Source organism: Phaseolus vulgaris, chromosome 4, assembly GCF_000499845.2.
Source record: "Phaseolus vulgaris cultivar G19833 chromosome 4, P. vulgaris v2.0, whole genome shotgun sequence".
In the NCBI taxonomy this organism is placed as follows: domain Eukaryota; kingdom Viridiplantae; phylum Streptophyta; class Magnoliopsida; order Fabales; family Fabaceae; genus Phaseolus; species Phaseolus vulgaris.
The window spans coordinates 40,564,475-40,582,388 of NC_023756.2; the positions used below are offsets into that span (position 1 = coordinate 40,564,475).

A 17,914-nucleotide genomic window follows, 5' to 3' on the forward strand; every position below is an offset into this window, starting at 1 on the left:
TTTTCAATTCTGAAGCAATTCTCTCCACGCAATACTCACTTCACTCCACTTTTCCTCAGCATCGGCAACATTCTCACATCTTCCCTCCATTCGAATCTCTCTCTCTCTGTTGAGCATTCAAGCATTGCGACCGGAGTACGACCGTGTTCTTGATTGTGCCCTAACACCGTAAGTTTCGCATTTCCTTTCGTTTTCAATCCATCGCGACCTCTATAGTAGCTAATTCGTGTTTCGCTATCAGTGAAAGAAGGAGGCTCAAGGATTTTTGTGGCGGATTGGGATTGCGGAGGAACAAGCCTTGCGGCCATGCTTTCGGCGTTGGCGAACCCTCGTTTTTGCTGCCACAACAGAGTTGTGCCTCTTGCTGCCTTGCGAGGAAACGCCGTTCCAATCTCGCAACGTTTGTGCCTGGAGCTTTTCTCGACAAGTCTTGTTTCCGCCTGTCTAACAGTAAACTCCATCGTTCTACTGTGAGTTTTCTCGCTTCGTTTCTATCTGATAATCTTGATTTTTTTTCTTTTAGTTTTTTTCCTTTTTTTTGTGGTGTTTGTTTGTAATATAATAACTGAGTCGTTTATATCTCTAGCCTTTAAGATTTTTAAAACTCTACTTATTATTTGAATAAAAATTAGACTAGAGAAATGTCTCTTGTATCCGATATTGGGCATACTTTATGTTTGTGTTGATGGATTTTCTTCTGTCAAGCAGGTTCAAATTCCACGTGCAACTGTAGGTCCAGATGAGCCACATGCAGCAAGTACAACCGGCCCGATGGTATTGTTGAGAAACAAGATTCAAGTGTATATGATAATGAACTAGAGCGAATAGAGGGGTTTCTGAGTTCTGAACTTCCATCTCACCCTAAGTTGCATCGTGGTCAACTGAAGAATGGATTACGTTATCTGATTTTGCCAAATAAAGTTCCACCAAAAAGGCACGTTTAATCATTTTTATGAATTCCTTTTAAAACTAGGGCGTCTTTCTATGTGGAATTGCCGATTTTCATCCTTGAGTTTGTTTATCAATGATCAATTTCAAGAATGCGGTAAAGATATCTTGATAACACTTATCCACACGCATGGCTTTGTTTGAGGCATATTGCTTTGTGTTTTACAATTCCCCTTGAGGCGCTTTGTCTTAGTGCCTTGCTCTCGTGTTCACCAGTATTTGTTTTTGCAGGAATGCTATGTTAGCAGTTCATGTTTTTTAGTTGTGAAATGTTTAATTTAAATTGTGACTGTGAAGTGTTCATAGGTGAAATGTATGTATACCATCAAGACTTTTGAATTGAATAATTTTGTTTGTCATCACATTACTTCTAGAAGATTTTTTAATATAACTGATACAGTCAAATATGATATAGTTTTATGTATTCTCTGTTAAACATTGTTTTTTTGCACTTGTTGTCAACTGCTTAGTATCAATTTATTCAATTTTAGGTGATACAACAAAAATTTCATCCAGGTGATAGCTTACATAAAGAAAAGAGTAGTATCAGAATTCATGTGGTATGTGAGTGACTCACCGTATTTAGCGATGGTGTGGACAACGTAAAGCAATACACGAGGTGCAATGTCATTAGAGTGAGGAGCCATGGATTAGTTGGGTATATTCGCATTATCAAGTTTCTATACTTCCTCTTAGCAAGAGCGGTTATTGTTTCCTTCAATTTTTTGACTGTACATGGTTTATCGTTTCCTTTAATAAAATCTAGTATTTGTGTTCATTCCTTTTCAGCAAGTCATGAGTCTATGAGATCTCTCTTTTGGTGGTTGAGGAACAAGAATGGTTGTAGATCAGGATATTCTAATTTCTCTATACTTCATCACCGAACATTGAATAGTGATTTGTTCTTATGTAGTAAACATAAGGATTTAATTTTGATTTGTTTCTCTACAACAATGTTTGGATTTTTTCATATAATGTCCTGCATCTTATGGAGTATGTTATGCAGCATAATAGGTGAATTGTAATTTGCTTCTCTGCAGTGTGAAAATCGCTTACCGTACAACATCTCATGGGGTATGTTATGAGTGATCGTGTCTCCCTTAATTTTTTAATTTATCTAATAGTCCTTTATTACTAGTTATAGTTCTGTTAATTTCTCTAGCAAGAGCACATGACTATTTGGTTTCAATTTTTTTATAACAAAACTTTATTTTGTCTTTAATAGTTTCCTTCATTGACAAATGAATTTTGAACTTGGTTCTTGCAAAGCATCAATGTCCTTGCCTAATTTGTGTTTCAAGATTATTGATCTTTCGTATTGAAGTTCTGAAAAATTATATTTTTTTTCTTAGGTGAAGTATTGAAAAGATGGATCTTGAAGTTATTCCTTTCATTTTAGTAGTGTAACTAGTAAGAGCTCAAGATTATTTGTCGCGATTCTTTGATTACAAAAGTTTTTATTTTGTTTGTTTCCTGCATAGACAAATGAATTTTGAACTTGTTCTTGCATAGTTTATCATTGGGAGAAAATGAATTGGTGGTGTAGGTCTGGGAAACAGTGGATCGGGACACCCTGTGGAAATTTAGGTTTTATTATGTGTTTATTATTTTCTTTGCTGCTATTATTCACGGATAAACTTATGGATTGGGAATGCTTACCTCTTTATGACAGGCATCGTAAAAGTCTGTGTCAGCCATTTAATTTTCTCTTTCTAGTCCACACTCATACATTTCTTTCAGCAACTGAGTCATTTAATCGCAAAGAGAGTTTTGTTTCCTTTCATTTTCTTTGTTGTCAAAACAACCTTTGTTTCTTTCTTATAGCTATAGTATTTAGTTTCACTGCGATCTCGGGATGTGTTATTTGGAAGTGATGTGGTTAAATTGTCATTTGTTTTTATGATGTCTCGCTTTGTTTTGAATGTCTTATTGTCTCTATACTTCAACTTTATGAGTCGTTGTAGCCTTCCTGAATTCTTGGGGTGTACAGTACAGGACAAACATGCAACAGATGTTAGGTAGGACAGATGTGAGTATCCTTGAAGCTTGAATACTGGCAGGAGATCCTTGAAGCTCTAGGTTTTGGTATTCACACATATTTTTGTCTTTAATTGGGACTGGCTATTTGAATTTCTCTGGTTTTTGAATTCCTTCAATTCATTAATTCATCTTATGCTTTCTTAGATTCTTTGTCTTTATTACCAATATCCATTTGAATTTAAATGTAGTTCTTAATTTTTTTATGTCTTGGTGTTGATTCCTTTGTGTTAATTCCTTTTTAGCATGTAAGACTGGTTGAGGATTAAAATCTGCTAGTGTACACGAAAAACAAGCAACAAATGTGAGGTAGGATATCTAAATACTGGAAGGAGATGCTTGATTCTGTAGGTTATCCATACTCTTTGATGATAGATGCTTACTTGAGTTTGGATGTAGTTATTTGTTTGATGAAAAAGATCTATCATATGTAACTTTGTGTTAGTTCCTTTTCAGCAGGGGATTCTGGTTGAGCATTAAAAAACATAAATTTGAATATTGTTTTTCTCTGATTATTGAAATATGTCAAATCCAGCTGTTTGATCTATGAATATGTTGATTCTTTTTCAGCAAATCATAGGTTAGTAATAATAAAATGCTCAGGGAAGATGTCTCCCTTTCTTTTTGAAACTTTGTAGATTGAGCATATTTTTCTAGACTGATATGTGAGGTAGGATGTGGAAACACTTGCCAGGGGATTTGTGAAGCTTTAGGTTTTGTTACCCTTACATTTCTTGTGTCTTTATTTGTGACTGACTAAACTTCAATTTTGGATTCTAAGTTTTGGTTGGATTCATTGCTAACCTTGTAGTGTGACTGGTAGTCTGGCAGTTCTTGTGGGTTTAGAGGTCCTAAAATTTGGATTCATCTATTCTATTCTAACAATTGTTTTGCTCTTTGCAAAAAATCAAACTACCCTATAACATTTTGCAAACTTACATTCCAAAAAAATTAATCTTTCTCAGAAGAAACCTGAAACGAATGAATTTAAAACATTTCTTAAGTTTGGTTTGTAGTTTCCTTGACAAGAATTTATGCAATGCAATAGAAAGACATGGAGAGGTTGAGTCATTTATGTATTACTCACATTGCATGCATGACTCTTTGCATGTTTTTATCTTCTTGACAGTGTTGTGATGAGCATGTTTTTATCTTCTTGGTAGTGTTGTGATGTGCATGTTTTTATCTTCTTGGTAGTGTTGTGATGAGTGAGTGTGTTTATGCAGTAAAAGTTCGTGATATAAGCAAGGGAAAAAGGATTGCAATTTTGGGTAAGTATCTTATTGGCAGTGTGTTCATGCAGTATCTCTCATTTTTTTGTTTTGGGAAAATATTGCAATTTTGTGAGGTACGTAGATATATATGTTCTCTTCTCATCCTCTGTGAAGACAGACACACTGGGTTGTGACATCTATCTTTGCTTAAAACATTTGGCAAGTGTCATTGTCTTTCAATGTTCAATCACAAACTTCTTCATTTTGGTGTAATTAGATTCACTGTGGAAATCAATCCAAAAATTAGAAATGGTATTGTTTTATATTTGGATTATGCATGGATCTGTTTTGTTGTTCAAGAGTTATTGTTTTATATTGGCCTCCTGCACTATGTCATCAATTCAGCACTGTTTTCTCTTATTCCTTATGCAATATACATACATCATGCATGATGAAAACTTCATGTTGACCAATGATATGGCCAATATAGTGTGTGCAGGATAATCCATACATTTTCAGCTAGTTTTGATATTGATTAGAATTTAAAACTGAACAGGTTTTTGACTTGGGCCTGTACCTCTTTCATCTACATAAAACATTAAAAGTTTGTATATGGAGCTATCCTAAGGCTTCTTTCATCTACAGTGAAACAAAAAAAGTTTGTAAATGTGGCTATTCTCTTTTAGGGTATATGCAGTGACATTTGCAATTTAATTAGTAACTCCATAGAGGATTCTGTGTGATCAATATACAATTTTGAATATAATCCTCTCTTTAACATATAAGAGCCAAGATGTTATACCATATGATTTAAATGTTTGTGTATGTAGCTATCCTTAAACCTTTGTTGTTGTTGTACGATCCCCAGTTTTAGATACTATGTTATGTGTCAAGAGAAACTAGATAAGCAATATATTCATGGAATCCAGAAAAGATGATCATGGAAGCTAGAGAACCAGCCTATCAAACTACTCATTCACAACTGTGGTCATCCAGCTAAATTACTAACTTAAGCATAACTTAAGCTAGAGAACAAGCCGTTGGGTGCATAACTTTCTATAATAAAAATATTTATTATAGAACAAAGTTTCTTAAATGTATTAAAATGATAGTTTTTTCATTGCATATGTTTCGATAAAACATAACTAGTAAGCAGCGCAAATGGAAGGCATTTCAACAAAGCCTAAACCTAAGAAGAAGAATAATGAAATCACTAAGATAACCAAGCTAACTAATTAATGCCCATCTTCAGGTGCTTAAACACTTTTTATTCATCAATATAATAATTTATTCATTACTTTTGTTTTTTAGTTTTTAACTTATCAATTCATTGATGTTTTTTTCTTTTTAATGCTATTGCAAAAAAAAAGCAAATTAAAAAATATTAATATTTAATATTTAAAATCCAAACTTTTATTTAAAAGTGGAGTTCAATAGCTGTCAAAAATAGTGCATACAAAAAAAAAAATTATGTGTCCACATATCCAACGTTAAGTCCATTCTAATTTCATTGTCACTTTACCAAGGTCAAGCCCTCGCTTTATTCTAATTTTATTGTCCCACTATCCAAGGCTAAGCTCACGCTTTATTTTTAATTTTATTGTCCCCTTATCCAAGGTTAAGCCCACGCTAATTTTATTGTCCCCCTAGCTAAGCCTAAACCCTCACTTTCTGTCCAAGGCTAAGCCCCGCTTAAGTTAACATTTGTAATTTTTTGTGTTGGCAACTTGTAGGCAAAGCCCACCCAAGCCGCGCACCGACACTTCGTAGGCTTTTTCTGATTAGTGTCCGCCTTTGGCCCTTTCTAATAAAAGTTTTTTTTTTGTAGTGGAAATTTTGAGATTTTATGAGTGATTGAATTTTTTAAATTAGAATTTAAAATTATTTATGTTCTTAAAATAATGTCTTTTCTCTTTTTTATTATCTCTTTAACTTGATTTTGATTGGATTTTCATCAACTTACAAAGTCCGAATTATTGTTGACTTATTGAAGTTTGAGTTTCATAATCTCAAAATTATTTTTTTATAATTTCTTTCGTACTAAAGTGAATTATTTTTATTTTTTGAGTTTTTTCAAGTAGCATTCATCAATTTATGTAATTTATTAGGTTTTTTTATTGATTTTGACAGGAATTTTTTTTTAAAAATATATTAATTGAAAAGTCAACATTATCCTTATCGTCGCAAAAAGTAATTCTAACATCTTAGTAAACTTTGATTAAAAAAATAACATGATTGAAAAATCATCAATATTAATATTTTTAAATTATTATTTATTGGTTAATATTTAAATAATGTTTTACATAGTGAAATTTTATGCAAATAAAAGGTTAATGAAAGTATCACTTGTTAAGATTTGAGTCCTAGATGAGAATTTAACCCACAAAACTAATTTATCAAGGGAGAGAATATGAAGAATTGATTAATTACCACATAGCTCATTCCAATTTTAAGCTCACATCAAATTCACTACATGAAATACAAATTAATTTTAGTGACAAAAATAATTAGTTGCTACAATGACTAAATTAGAGATATTTTAGAAACTAAAAAAAAAATTAGTTTCTATTATTGTTAAATGGTTTCTAATTAGCTAAAAAAAATTTACTATCAAATTTAGAATATAACAACTAATTATTTTTTTTCTGATTTTCTAGTAGTAGTGATAGCTTATTATTTATTATTTGTTGATAAAAAAATAGAATTTCTAATCCTAATTAAGGGATGTGGAAAGTTTAATTTGTGAGAAGGTTTTCAATGGCTCAAGTACTCTTGAGAAATTGCAGTGTATCTGCTAAGACTTGTATATAATTTTCTCGAATCTGCCAAGTTTTTGTGGCTATACATTCTGACTAGCAAATATTCTCTATAAAAATAGTTGAAGAGTTGAACAATGAGAGGGAGATCCCCTTTCTCTTTCTTTTTTTCTCAGCTCACAGATATCAGACTTAAGATTTAGAAAATGTTGATGCAGCATATAGAATTAGCAACAACAAAATAAACACTTCAGATTCTTCAGTGCATTTTAAGTGGCATTCTCATATTCTGTGATACTGTTCAAGGGTTAGCAAAATTACATTAACAGAACAAGAACTTCCACAGAACATTAACATTTTGTGGTAATTCTCAAAGTACTCAAATAAAAAAAATTCTTGATACAACCTCAATTAAGTATTTCTCAGCAGCCAGTAACCAATGTATTCAACATGCCTGCTGAAAAGGGCTCAATACATGAAACAGTAAAATCTGACAAGCTAGACAATGTTCATTTATATCTTGCTTATCTATTTAGACAATGTGTGAACAACAAGTAGCTTGAACTCTAACAAAATTTGCAGAAAAATGAAGTCAGTTGTCACTGATCCAGTTCTTATCTTCACTTCCTCAATGTTCCTTTTCTTTCAAACATGCCTAACAAAAGAAAAAAGTTAGGCAACTATTTCATAAATTTGTTTCTTAATGCATAAAATGATGTCAGGCATTGACTGTAATCAAACAAAAGAACAGAGAAATGTAAGTGGAAAAATTATCAATATATATGTAAATCATCTCCTCTTGAAGAGTATAGTTTAAGCGTGGATTTACCAACCACTCACTTCAGAAGAATATAGACCACTGTCTCTTCAAAATAAAGATAATTTATTCAAGCTGACTATAAAACCATGTCAACAAGACAAACAAAAACATTATAACACACCCAATAATTTGTTCAAGGAAGAAGGGAAATATAAAATGAATTATAATTAAAATTTGTAGAAGAGTATTTAGTCACCTGATAGTTAAGCATGGAATAGAGGATATAATCACGTATAACTTTCAAAAATTGATGACCTCAACTTTGGTGAGTTGAGAGTTCTGAAGTAAGTACTTCATCAACACTTCATTTTGCTGAATGTTTTCCCCCTTCAATTTCTTCAATCTAACAAAGCGAGGAGGTAGAATTCTTGGATGCTGAAACCTAGAGTGTTGTTGCACACCCTACACAATCAAACTAAACTCAGCACATATTTGAATGGATACCATACCATGCAATGTAATTAAAATGATTATGAAGAAAACACAGAAGAGTAACTCACACGCAGTATTGCTTCAATGACAGCCTTAGAGAGTGTCAATATCTTTACATAAGATAACATTCTCAGCAACCTTAGAACGGTTGCGTGAAAAATAGTACTGATCTCAATGTTGACATCTTCAAGAAGTGTAAGATCACTCAGGGAGGAGAGGTCATGACAGCCTATGTAACTTCTGATAGCGAAATGGGTGAGATTGGGAGTAGAAAGCACAATCTTGTACTGCTGTTCATCGTATCTTTTCATGGTGAAACGAGAAAGGTTGGAGTTTGATATGCTGAGGACTTTGGTATGGTCGCTCAAAGAACACCCCACAAGGACCAAACTGTTCAAGGAGAAACAGTTTGAAAAGGGTTCCGCGCACACATCATTGGGCCTTGCGGAGAAAGAGACATTGGTGAGATTCAAGGTTTTGAGCGCTGGTAGATGTAGAGATTGTGGAAGATTCAAGATATTACGAGGACAAAGAATTGAAAGAGTGAGAGATGTGAGAGAGGGAGAAGAAAAGATGAAAGGTATGGAGTAATAGAACATGTCTCTGGATTCTTGATCGAGATAGATTCTCAACTGTGTCACGCATTGCAGATAAGGAGTGACAGTGTCGAGAAGCTGGTGTGCTATGATGCCGCATGCTTCGAAATCAAGACAATGCAAAGGAATGGAAGTGTCTCTGTGGGAGAAAACGTGTGAGACAAATTTGTTGTAGTTGGTGATGTTTTTGAAGCTGCGGCGTCTGAAACAAAGATTGGTGAGACATTTCCAAAGGTTGTTCCATCGTTTGGATAAGAGAGAGATTCGAACTGCGGTATTTGTGTTTATGAATAGGATAATGTGGAGAAGAACATCGTCATGCAACTCACTGAGCCTGTCTCTCCCATCTTCTCCCTCTCTTCCACTTTTCTTGGTTTCTTTTCCTTCTTCCATGGATGAAAGGAAATACCTAATTAACGTATGCGAGGTTATTTGTAGACTCGGTCTATTCTCCAAGATTTGAGGAAACTGAAAGTGGTTTTTTCAGTTTATATTTTCACTTTTTTAATAATAAAAAAAAAGATAAGAGTTAACTGAGAATACTAAGGTAACATGAAAGACGTTTTTTCTGTTTAGAATCTCACTTACAAAACCGGATTAATTTTTGGAAAATATTTTTTTCACACCATAAAAAATATACTTTGACACCACGTTATAATAACATAATAATATTTAAAATTGAAAGATAAATGAAATACAATTAAAATATTATTTTATTAGTTTGTGATGTGAATGTTTTCTGCAAAACTGTTTAATTTTTTATGTGGAAACGGAGAAACTAGTCCAACCAGTTAAAGAGCCTATGAAAATTGGTAAGAAACCGGTGTAGTGAACGGTTTGAAACAATTGTTTTAAAATATTTTTTTTTTCTTTTAAGTTTTAAAATTTAATTTAAGTTTTTAAAAATAAAAAATATATTTATTAATTTTAAATATTTAATATAAATTATTATAGAAAGTATTTTTAAATGTAAAAAATATAATTGAGTCATTTATGTGTTATCATTAAAAATTGGTATAATTATAATTATTTTTCTTGAGAATATTGAGAGTTTATCAGTTTACATAAATATGTATACTCACTATTTAGGTGATACTGAATAAATATCTAATAGTTCCAAATTCGACCTATGAATATCTTAATCAAGAATATTATCTTGAACTATCTATATATTCACCTAATTGCTAAATATTTGGTACATGTGCCTTTATTAGAGAGTGCAAAAAATTAAGACTTCAAAAACACAAATACTCACACATTAATATGGTTTTAATTCAATGCAATGAATTAACATAGTTTCAACGACAGTTTTAAGAATCACATAATATAACTCAATAAATAAAAATAATAATTACTTTTATTTTTTTATTATCAGTTTATATATTTCTTTGCATTAAAAATATAAACTAACAAATAGAACAATTGAATAATGATAAATTAAATGACTGAATATAAGTAAATAAACTATAAGTAAAGATAAATTAAACTACATAAATATCAATAAATAAATAGAAATAACACTTAAATAGAGATTAAATGACATAATTATAAATAAATAAACAACATCAATACTAGAAATTAATTGATATAATTATAAATAAGTGTGTAACTGAATATAAATTAAATGACATAAATATAAATAAATAAAATGAATAAGATAAATTAAATTATATAATATAAATAAATAAGATGAAAATAAATTAAATTACATAAATATAAATAAATAAATAAACAACACCATACAAAAGATAAATTAAATTATATATATATATATAATAAGTTATATTAAGATATGTCACTTTCCTATGTTGATTGGAGTGACAAACTAAAATTAAAACTAGAAGTGCTTTTAGAAGGTTTAAATTTATTTACATTCTCTTACCCATATTCCTTCCTCTCTCTTTACCTCCCTCTAAGTTTATTAAGATTATTATAAAAAGAATTTCACATTACGGTCTCTTACCCTTAATCGGAGTGACCTATTAGAATACAAGTTTTTTTTAGAAAATTTAAAATTTCTTACATTCTCTTGCTTCATATTTCCTCTCTCTTCCTCATTCTCCCTCTCTATCTTTCTCACTTGTTTATAAGCTAAATCTTAATTTATTTACTTTTTCTTAAAGTCAATGTTACATGTATTAAATGTAAATTTATCTTATTTTTTTTAGTCTTCATTATTTATTATAATTTTTTTTTAAATAATTTTTTTTATAATTCAATATATATTTTTAATAATTTTTTATAATTAATTTTTATTATTTATGATTTATTATTATTTTTTTATTTTCTTCTTATTTATTTTATTTATTTATTATTAATAATTAATTATTATTTTTTGGTCTACATTTGCAAGAAATTTGAATTTGAAAATAAAAATCTTATAACCTCCTCACTTTTTCTTAATGGTGTCTAAACCTTTTGTTAATTTCGTAGCATTTAAACCTTTTTTAATAGCAAGTTGTATCGGTTGGACATGCTCGGGATCCGACCAAACATTTAAGCATACTCCTCGGACTCAGTTGATCAAAGGGGATAAGATGTTTGGTTGGTCCATAACGATAACAGGCCCAATAAACGTAGAAAAAAGGTCAATTCGGTAACGTATGAAGAAGTTAGTCCAAAACTAATTGGCATAATATATTAAATAAATATGTAACAGAATCCGTTAGGCGTATAAAGATAAAAAATAGTTAGAGATAAAGCTCTACGAACATCCCCAAATTAAAGGGTAAATATTAACAGAATGTCTTTATGGTTGTTAACTCCGAAAGGGATGATCTACAAGTGTTATAAAAGGGTCTCAAGACCCTGATCAAAGGTAAGTGCAAATCTATTCACTACACCCATAGCTCATAATATATGCTCTCCCTGACTTGATCGTCAGAGTCTTATCTATCGGTGGGGCTCCCTTAATTAAGAATTCAAAGCATCCAAAGGTAGCATCAGAAAGAAGGTCCGATATTCACTTACCAGACCAGAATCAGGTCAGCCGACGAGAACATTTGGCGCCTACTGGGCAAGTAAAACTGATCCCATCACATACAAAATTCTCAATGCAACTACACGTCATGAGAAACACAATGCAAGGAGTTCAGGTGCCCGACAGAGATGAAGCCCCCATGTTGCAGCAGATCATGGAGACGATGAGGGCTTTCCAGCAAGCTAACGAGGATTACTGTCAAGAACTGTAACATCCCTATAATTTCCCACATCTGAAAACTAAAAATTTGTATAAAATATTAAAAAGAAAATATAAACATAATACAAATATGTCCACCACTCTTTCTTAAAAATATTACAAAACATATCTCTCTTCATAAAACTTTAATATCTACATAAAATTTAAAACAAATATTCAAATTTCAACTAAAATAATTTCATCATCCAGCTTCTCACTGAGGAGGAGCTCAATCACCTGTAACATCATCTGCTCCCGTGTAAATACACGATCATCACAGATAAAGAAACAACACAAACAAATAACAGGGTAAGCTAGCTATATAAACCAAAATTCTACAAAATTTCAATTTGAAATTAATAAACATAAATCATTGAGTTTCATGCAATTTCTCCAAATCATCAAGTGTCATACAAATTCTCAAATCATCAAGTGTCATTCAAATTCTATATTCATCTTTCACATGTCAGACTTCCACTGACTCATATAACATAGACACTTGACTCTACTTCTGGAAGACTCGTGTATTGAAATTAGAATCCTGAGACCTGCACCTGTCATACTACTCGTTGTGAATCCACACAACCATGTGCATAAACATCTCAATATCTCATCATCTTGTATGACAGGGTAAATTCATATGACCTAAAAGACCAGATTATATTTCAAACCCCAGACAAAGTCATATGAACCTCCATCGGCTCTCACCAACTGAATAACTTCATCTATGTGATTCCATTATATTAGTAGAGTCAGGATGTCTCATTACGGGCCTGACAGATCAATACACCCTAACAACAATCTCAACACGGTATTTCCTTTCCTGAAAATACTATGTCTTGATCACACTTTCAAATCATTGCACACTTCATTTAACACATCAATACACCATTCAATCATAATATATAATTTAAACTTTCTAACAATCCAAATATATCCAAAAAGTTATTTAACAATAGTAATCTAAAATAAACTATGCTAAAATAATAAAATAGTAATATTCATATATGTATACAAAATTTTGGATTGATCGAAAATATTTTAGGTTGATCTAAATGACACCAGAGAGCACCAGAAATTTTGGATTGATCGAAAATATTTTAGGTTGATCTAAATGACACCAGAGAGCACCAGAAATTTTGGATTGATCGAAAATATTTTAGGTTGATCGAAATTACACCAGAGAGCACCTAGGAATTTTGGATTGAACGAAAATATTTTAGGTTGATCGAAATTACACCAGAGAGCACCCAGGAATTTTGGATTGAACGAAAATATTTTAGGTTGATCGAAATCACACCAGAGAGCACCCAGGAATTTTGGATTGAACAAAAATATTTTAGGTTGATCGAAATCACACCAGAGAGCACACAAAATAACAAAGTCCCTGCTGTAGCTGAAATTACTCTAAATCAACATCAAACAACTCAGACTTAACAACATTATAATTGTATAACAACAACCATATATCAATTTCACATTCAAATATCAATCAATTTCTAATATACTTAAAACAAACAATTCTGGAAGAAAGTTTGAGACTGGTGACCACGTCACCCTCACATCCAGATCTTCTAGCCTAATGTTCTATTGGAAATTAAGGCTAGCTTCCCTTACCTAAAATTTAGCAGATATTCGCTAAGAGCTCCAAATCCACCAAGAACTTAAAGGTAACATAATCTGCACCAGAGTCCTAATAAAAAATCTAACTATATCATTAGGACCCTGAGCTAACAGAGATTAACCCTGAAGCTAAAAAGGTCACATGCAAAGCAAAGACAAAAACAACCTAACAAGTTCAAAATTTGACTCAAAGAGAAGAGCAAAAATGAACTTACTCTATCAGAGATTCTGATCGGGCAGTCTTGTAGTACTCACTGCCAGGAATCTGATGGAGGACTCTGATCGTCGAACTGATGAACGAGGAAGTCAGAATCTTAGAGAGAAGGGAGAGGAAAGGAAAAGAACTTTCTAGAGAGATGGTGGTTCTTTTTAAAATGAAACCTGAATAAAAAAAATTCTATTTATATGCTTGTTTTAATTTTACCACTTCTACTCTAAGACTATTTTTCTCAATCCTTACAAGAACAAGATCATTTTCGAGAGGAGGCCCAAATCGAGCAAGAGCGTCTGCGAGAAGAAGCTCGCACTGACCATGACCGTCTTCGAGAAGAGGCACGTGTCGAGCAGGCACAACTAAGGGAAGAGGCTCGAGTTGAACAAGAGCGCTTACGGGAGGAAGCTCGAGCTCATCAAGAGCACCTCATGGGAGAAATAGAGGTTTCTCGGAAGATAGTGGAGAAGATTGCTCGGATTAATGAAGAACTATAGAAAACTAATGACAAGCTACGAAGGTCCATGCACAGTCAACAACAGTGTACCGTTCGGGTCCGCTCCCTGGATAAGTCCTCGAGGGACGACCTATAGTATTTTTCTTGGCAAATCATGGAGGAACCTCCTCTTTTTCTCACCCCTCTTTTTGTTCAGGTATCTTGACGACGAGGCAGAGACAAGAAAGAAAGAAAACCCTGTAGACACAACAAACCATGAAGCGCCTATCTTGGGCGATTTCAACACAATTGCGGGGGGATTCTCCAGGGGAGGGACTTCTAGCCGAAAAAGTTATGCTCGAGCAGTAATGACCCTAGAGAAAGTAAAGCCCGATCCACGTTTGATCCCCCACATCTGTTTTACGACATCAGACTGTGAGGACATTTTTCCTCACGAGGACGATCCCATAGTTATCTCGGTTATTACTATGGGTCGATATGTGCACAAAGTTCTTGTGGACCAGGGTAGTTCAACTGATGTCATGTTTTGGGAGATGTATTTGGGGCTGCAAATACCCCTAGATCAGCTAAGACCCTATGATGGTTGCTTGGTAGGTTTCACGGGAGATTAAGTGAAAGTTTGGGGGTACGCCGAGCTTCGAACCACCTTCTCGGATGAAAATGCGGCCACAATTATCACGGTAAAATATATAGTAGTTAATACACCCTCTGCTTACAATTTACTTTTGGGACGACCATTTTTAAACGGACTAGGAGCGGTACCCTCATCATACCATATGAAAGTAAAGTTGCCTTCGCTAGAAGGAAGGTCATCACCTTAAGGGTGGACCAAAAGGTAGTCTGCAAGTGCTACGAGAGTAATTTGAGAAGTAGAAGAGACACGTATATGATAGACCCACCAAGAGGACCTCGACATAGAAATAGACCCCATCGCTCATGACGAGAGGAGACCTGGGTCGGCAAGGGAGGTTCGGGAGGTAGAAATCAATGGAAAGAAGTTCAAACTCGGAGCTTCATTACATAAAGAGCTAGAGGAAAAAATCGCAAAAGTCATTTCCAAAAACCTGAATGCTTTTACGTGGTCGTCAGCCGATATGCCCGGAATTAATCCCGATTTTCTATGTCACCATCTCCCCATAGATGAGAAGGTCAAGCCTGTTATCCAGAGAAGGAGAAAACTTAGTTTAGAAAAGTATCTTGCCATCCGAGAAGAGACTCAAAGGCTTCTCATGGTTGGTCACATCAGGGAAATCTAGTACCCTGAGTGGTTGGCAAATGTCGTCATGGTCAAAAAAGCGAACGAGAAATGGAGAATGTGCGTCGATTTCACTGACCTCAATAAGGCCTATCCCAATGACCCTTACCCTTTGTCGAACATAGACTCATTGGTAGATAACGCCTCAAGGTGTGGCCTACTAAGTTTCTTGGACGTTTTTTTCATAATACAACCAAATCTGGATGCATCAAAAAGACAAGTGTAAAATAACTTTCATGACCGAAACAACTAGTTACTATTATAATGTCATTTCGTTCAAGTTAAAGAATGCATGGGCGACCTATCAAAGACTCATGGACCGGATCCTATCACCAATGTTTGGACGGAATGTACAAGCGTATGTGGACGACATGGTGGTCACATTGGTGAAGGCAAGCGAACATGTGTCAGACTTGGAGGATTTGTTTGCCACTATAGGGGCACATAATTTAAAGCTTAATCCCGAAAAATGTGTTTTCGGAGTACAAGCAGGGAAGTTCCTCGGTTTTGTTAGAATATATGGTCTTAAACGAGAGGGGGGTGAATTGTTTAAGAGGGATTTTCGTAAACTTTTAAGCCTAGAATGAAAATACTTCAAGAAAACCTTGATTAAGAAATCAATTTTTCAAAACATAAAGCAAAAGGCACTATACTAGTAAAAACAATCGGTTGTTTTAACGAAACAATCGGTTGTTTATACCAGTTAACAAATATCAAAACTGAATTTAAAGAGATAGGGATACAGAGATTGCACACAAAATTTTATACTGGTTCACTCCAAATCCAAAGCTACATCCAGTCTTCTCAGAAACCCTGAGGAAATCCACTAAGCAATCACAACCTGATCACTTTCACAACAACCAAGAGAATGACCTTGAACACCTCAAGACACACACTCTTCTTGGCCAACACACCAACACCAAGATTGTTGATCTTGATCCCCTCAAGAACACACAACCAATCTCAGCAAACATAGAAACGAAACTTGTTTCACAGAGTTCAAGAATTACACTTGTTACAGAAGATAATCTGAAATCAATACAAGCAGAATCCTATTCCACAAACTTTGATCAATCACAAACTTTCAGCAATCTCAGCTCTTTGAAAAACTCAAAAACTCTTAGCAAAAACTTGTCAAAGATTGATTCTCAAATCTGTTTTTCTGAATTTATTCAAAGATGTAGTTTGTTATCAAATCTTAACAAACTCTTAAATTGCATTAAAAGATTGGTCAAAGCATTTAATGACTGGAGCGTAAGCAGTTAAATCATTTAAAGCTCAGTCAAAGATAAAACAGTTTTTCTATTATGGTCCCAAAACAAACAATCGGTTGTTTCTTCGAATCAATCGGTTGTTTTGGTTCTTAACAGTTCAACCATTTTAAAAACAGTTTTCAATCTTTTTCTCAAAACATCTAAGTATAAACAATCGGTTGTTTCGACAAAACAATCGGTTGTTTTAACTTAGTTTGAAAACATTTTACTTTCACAAAGATTGAGATGCTTATGCTTTAGATTCGATCAAGGGGTGGATTACAATACTCAAACTACCCCAGATCTATTCTAAACCAGCACAGCAACACCAAGCACAACCAAGCCTTCAACATCCTTCAAAAGGGTTTGGATTCTTCAAAGCTTGAACACCATTTGGTTCAACAGGTTTCCTATTAACTGAAAGAGGAGTTGGAGCAAACCCTGACAAATGTGCAGCCATCATGGAGATGAGAAGCCTGACCAATGTAAAGGAAGTGCAGAGGCTGACAGGGCGGATAGCTGCCCTCTCTCGTTTCCTATCTACCAGTGGCGATAAAGGTTATCTGTATTTCCAATGTACAAGCGTATGTGGGCGACATGGTGGTCACATTGGTGAAGGCAAGTGAACATGTGTCAGACTTAGAGCATTTGTTTGCCACTATAGGGGCACATAATTTAAAGCTTAATCCCGAAAAATGTGTTTTCGGAGTACAAGCAGGGAAGTTCCTCGGTTTCCTATTAACTGAAAGAGGAGTTGAAGCAAACCCTGATAAATGTGCAGCCGTCATGGAGATGAGAAGCCCGACCAATGTAAAGGAAGTGCAGAGGCTGACAGGGCGTATAGCTGCCCTCTCTCGTTTCCTATCTGCCAGTGGCGATAAAGGTTATTTGTATTTCCAGTGTCTCAAAAAGAATAATCGTTTCATCTGGACGAAAGAATGCGAGGAAGCTTTCACAAGCCCTAGAGGGGTCACTCAATGACGACCTAACTTGTTAATCAGGGTTCATCCTCACTATCTTGGGCACTCCATCCAAATCCAGGTCAGGAACTCATAATTTTCTTAGCCGAACTATGCTAAATGCTTGGGCAAATCTACTTTGCGAGTTATCGCATGCATTTATGAGGTAGTAGGC

General features: G+C 33.9%; 1 protein-coding gene and 1 long non-coding RNA gene across 2 annotated transcripts; one reads left to right on the plus strand and one right to left on the minus strand.

The window, feature by feature from the left end:
* Positions 1–241: 241 nt before the first annotated feature.
* On the plus strand, positions 242–762 carry LOC137836513 (uncharacterized). Its single transcript, XR_011085316.1, has 2 exons — positions 242–470; positions 709–762. It is a non-coding gene; the product is annotated as an uncharacterized lncRNA (long non-coding RNA).
* Positions 763–8,245: 7,483 nt separating this feature from the next.
* LOC137838824 (FBD-associated F-box protein At5g18780-like) lies at positions 8,246–9,196 on the minus strand. The gene has a single exon (XM_068648045.1). It carries the CDS (start codon positions 9,194–9,196, stop codon positions 8,246–8,248), a length of 951 nt encoding a protein of 316 aa, XP_068504146.1.
* Between the last annotated feature and the right edge of the window lie 8,718 nt (positions 9,197–17,914).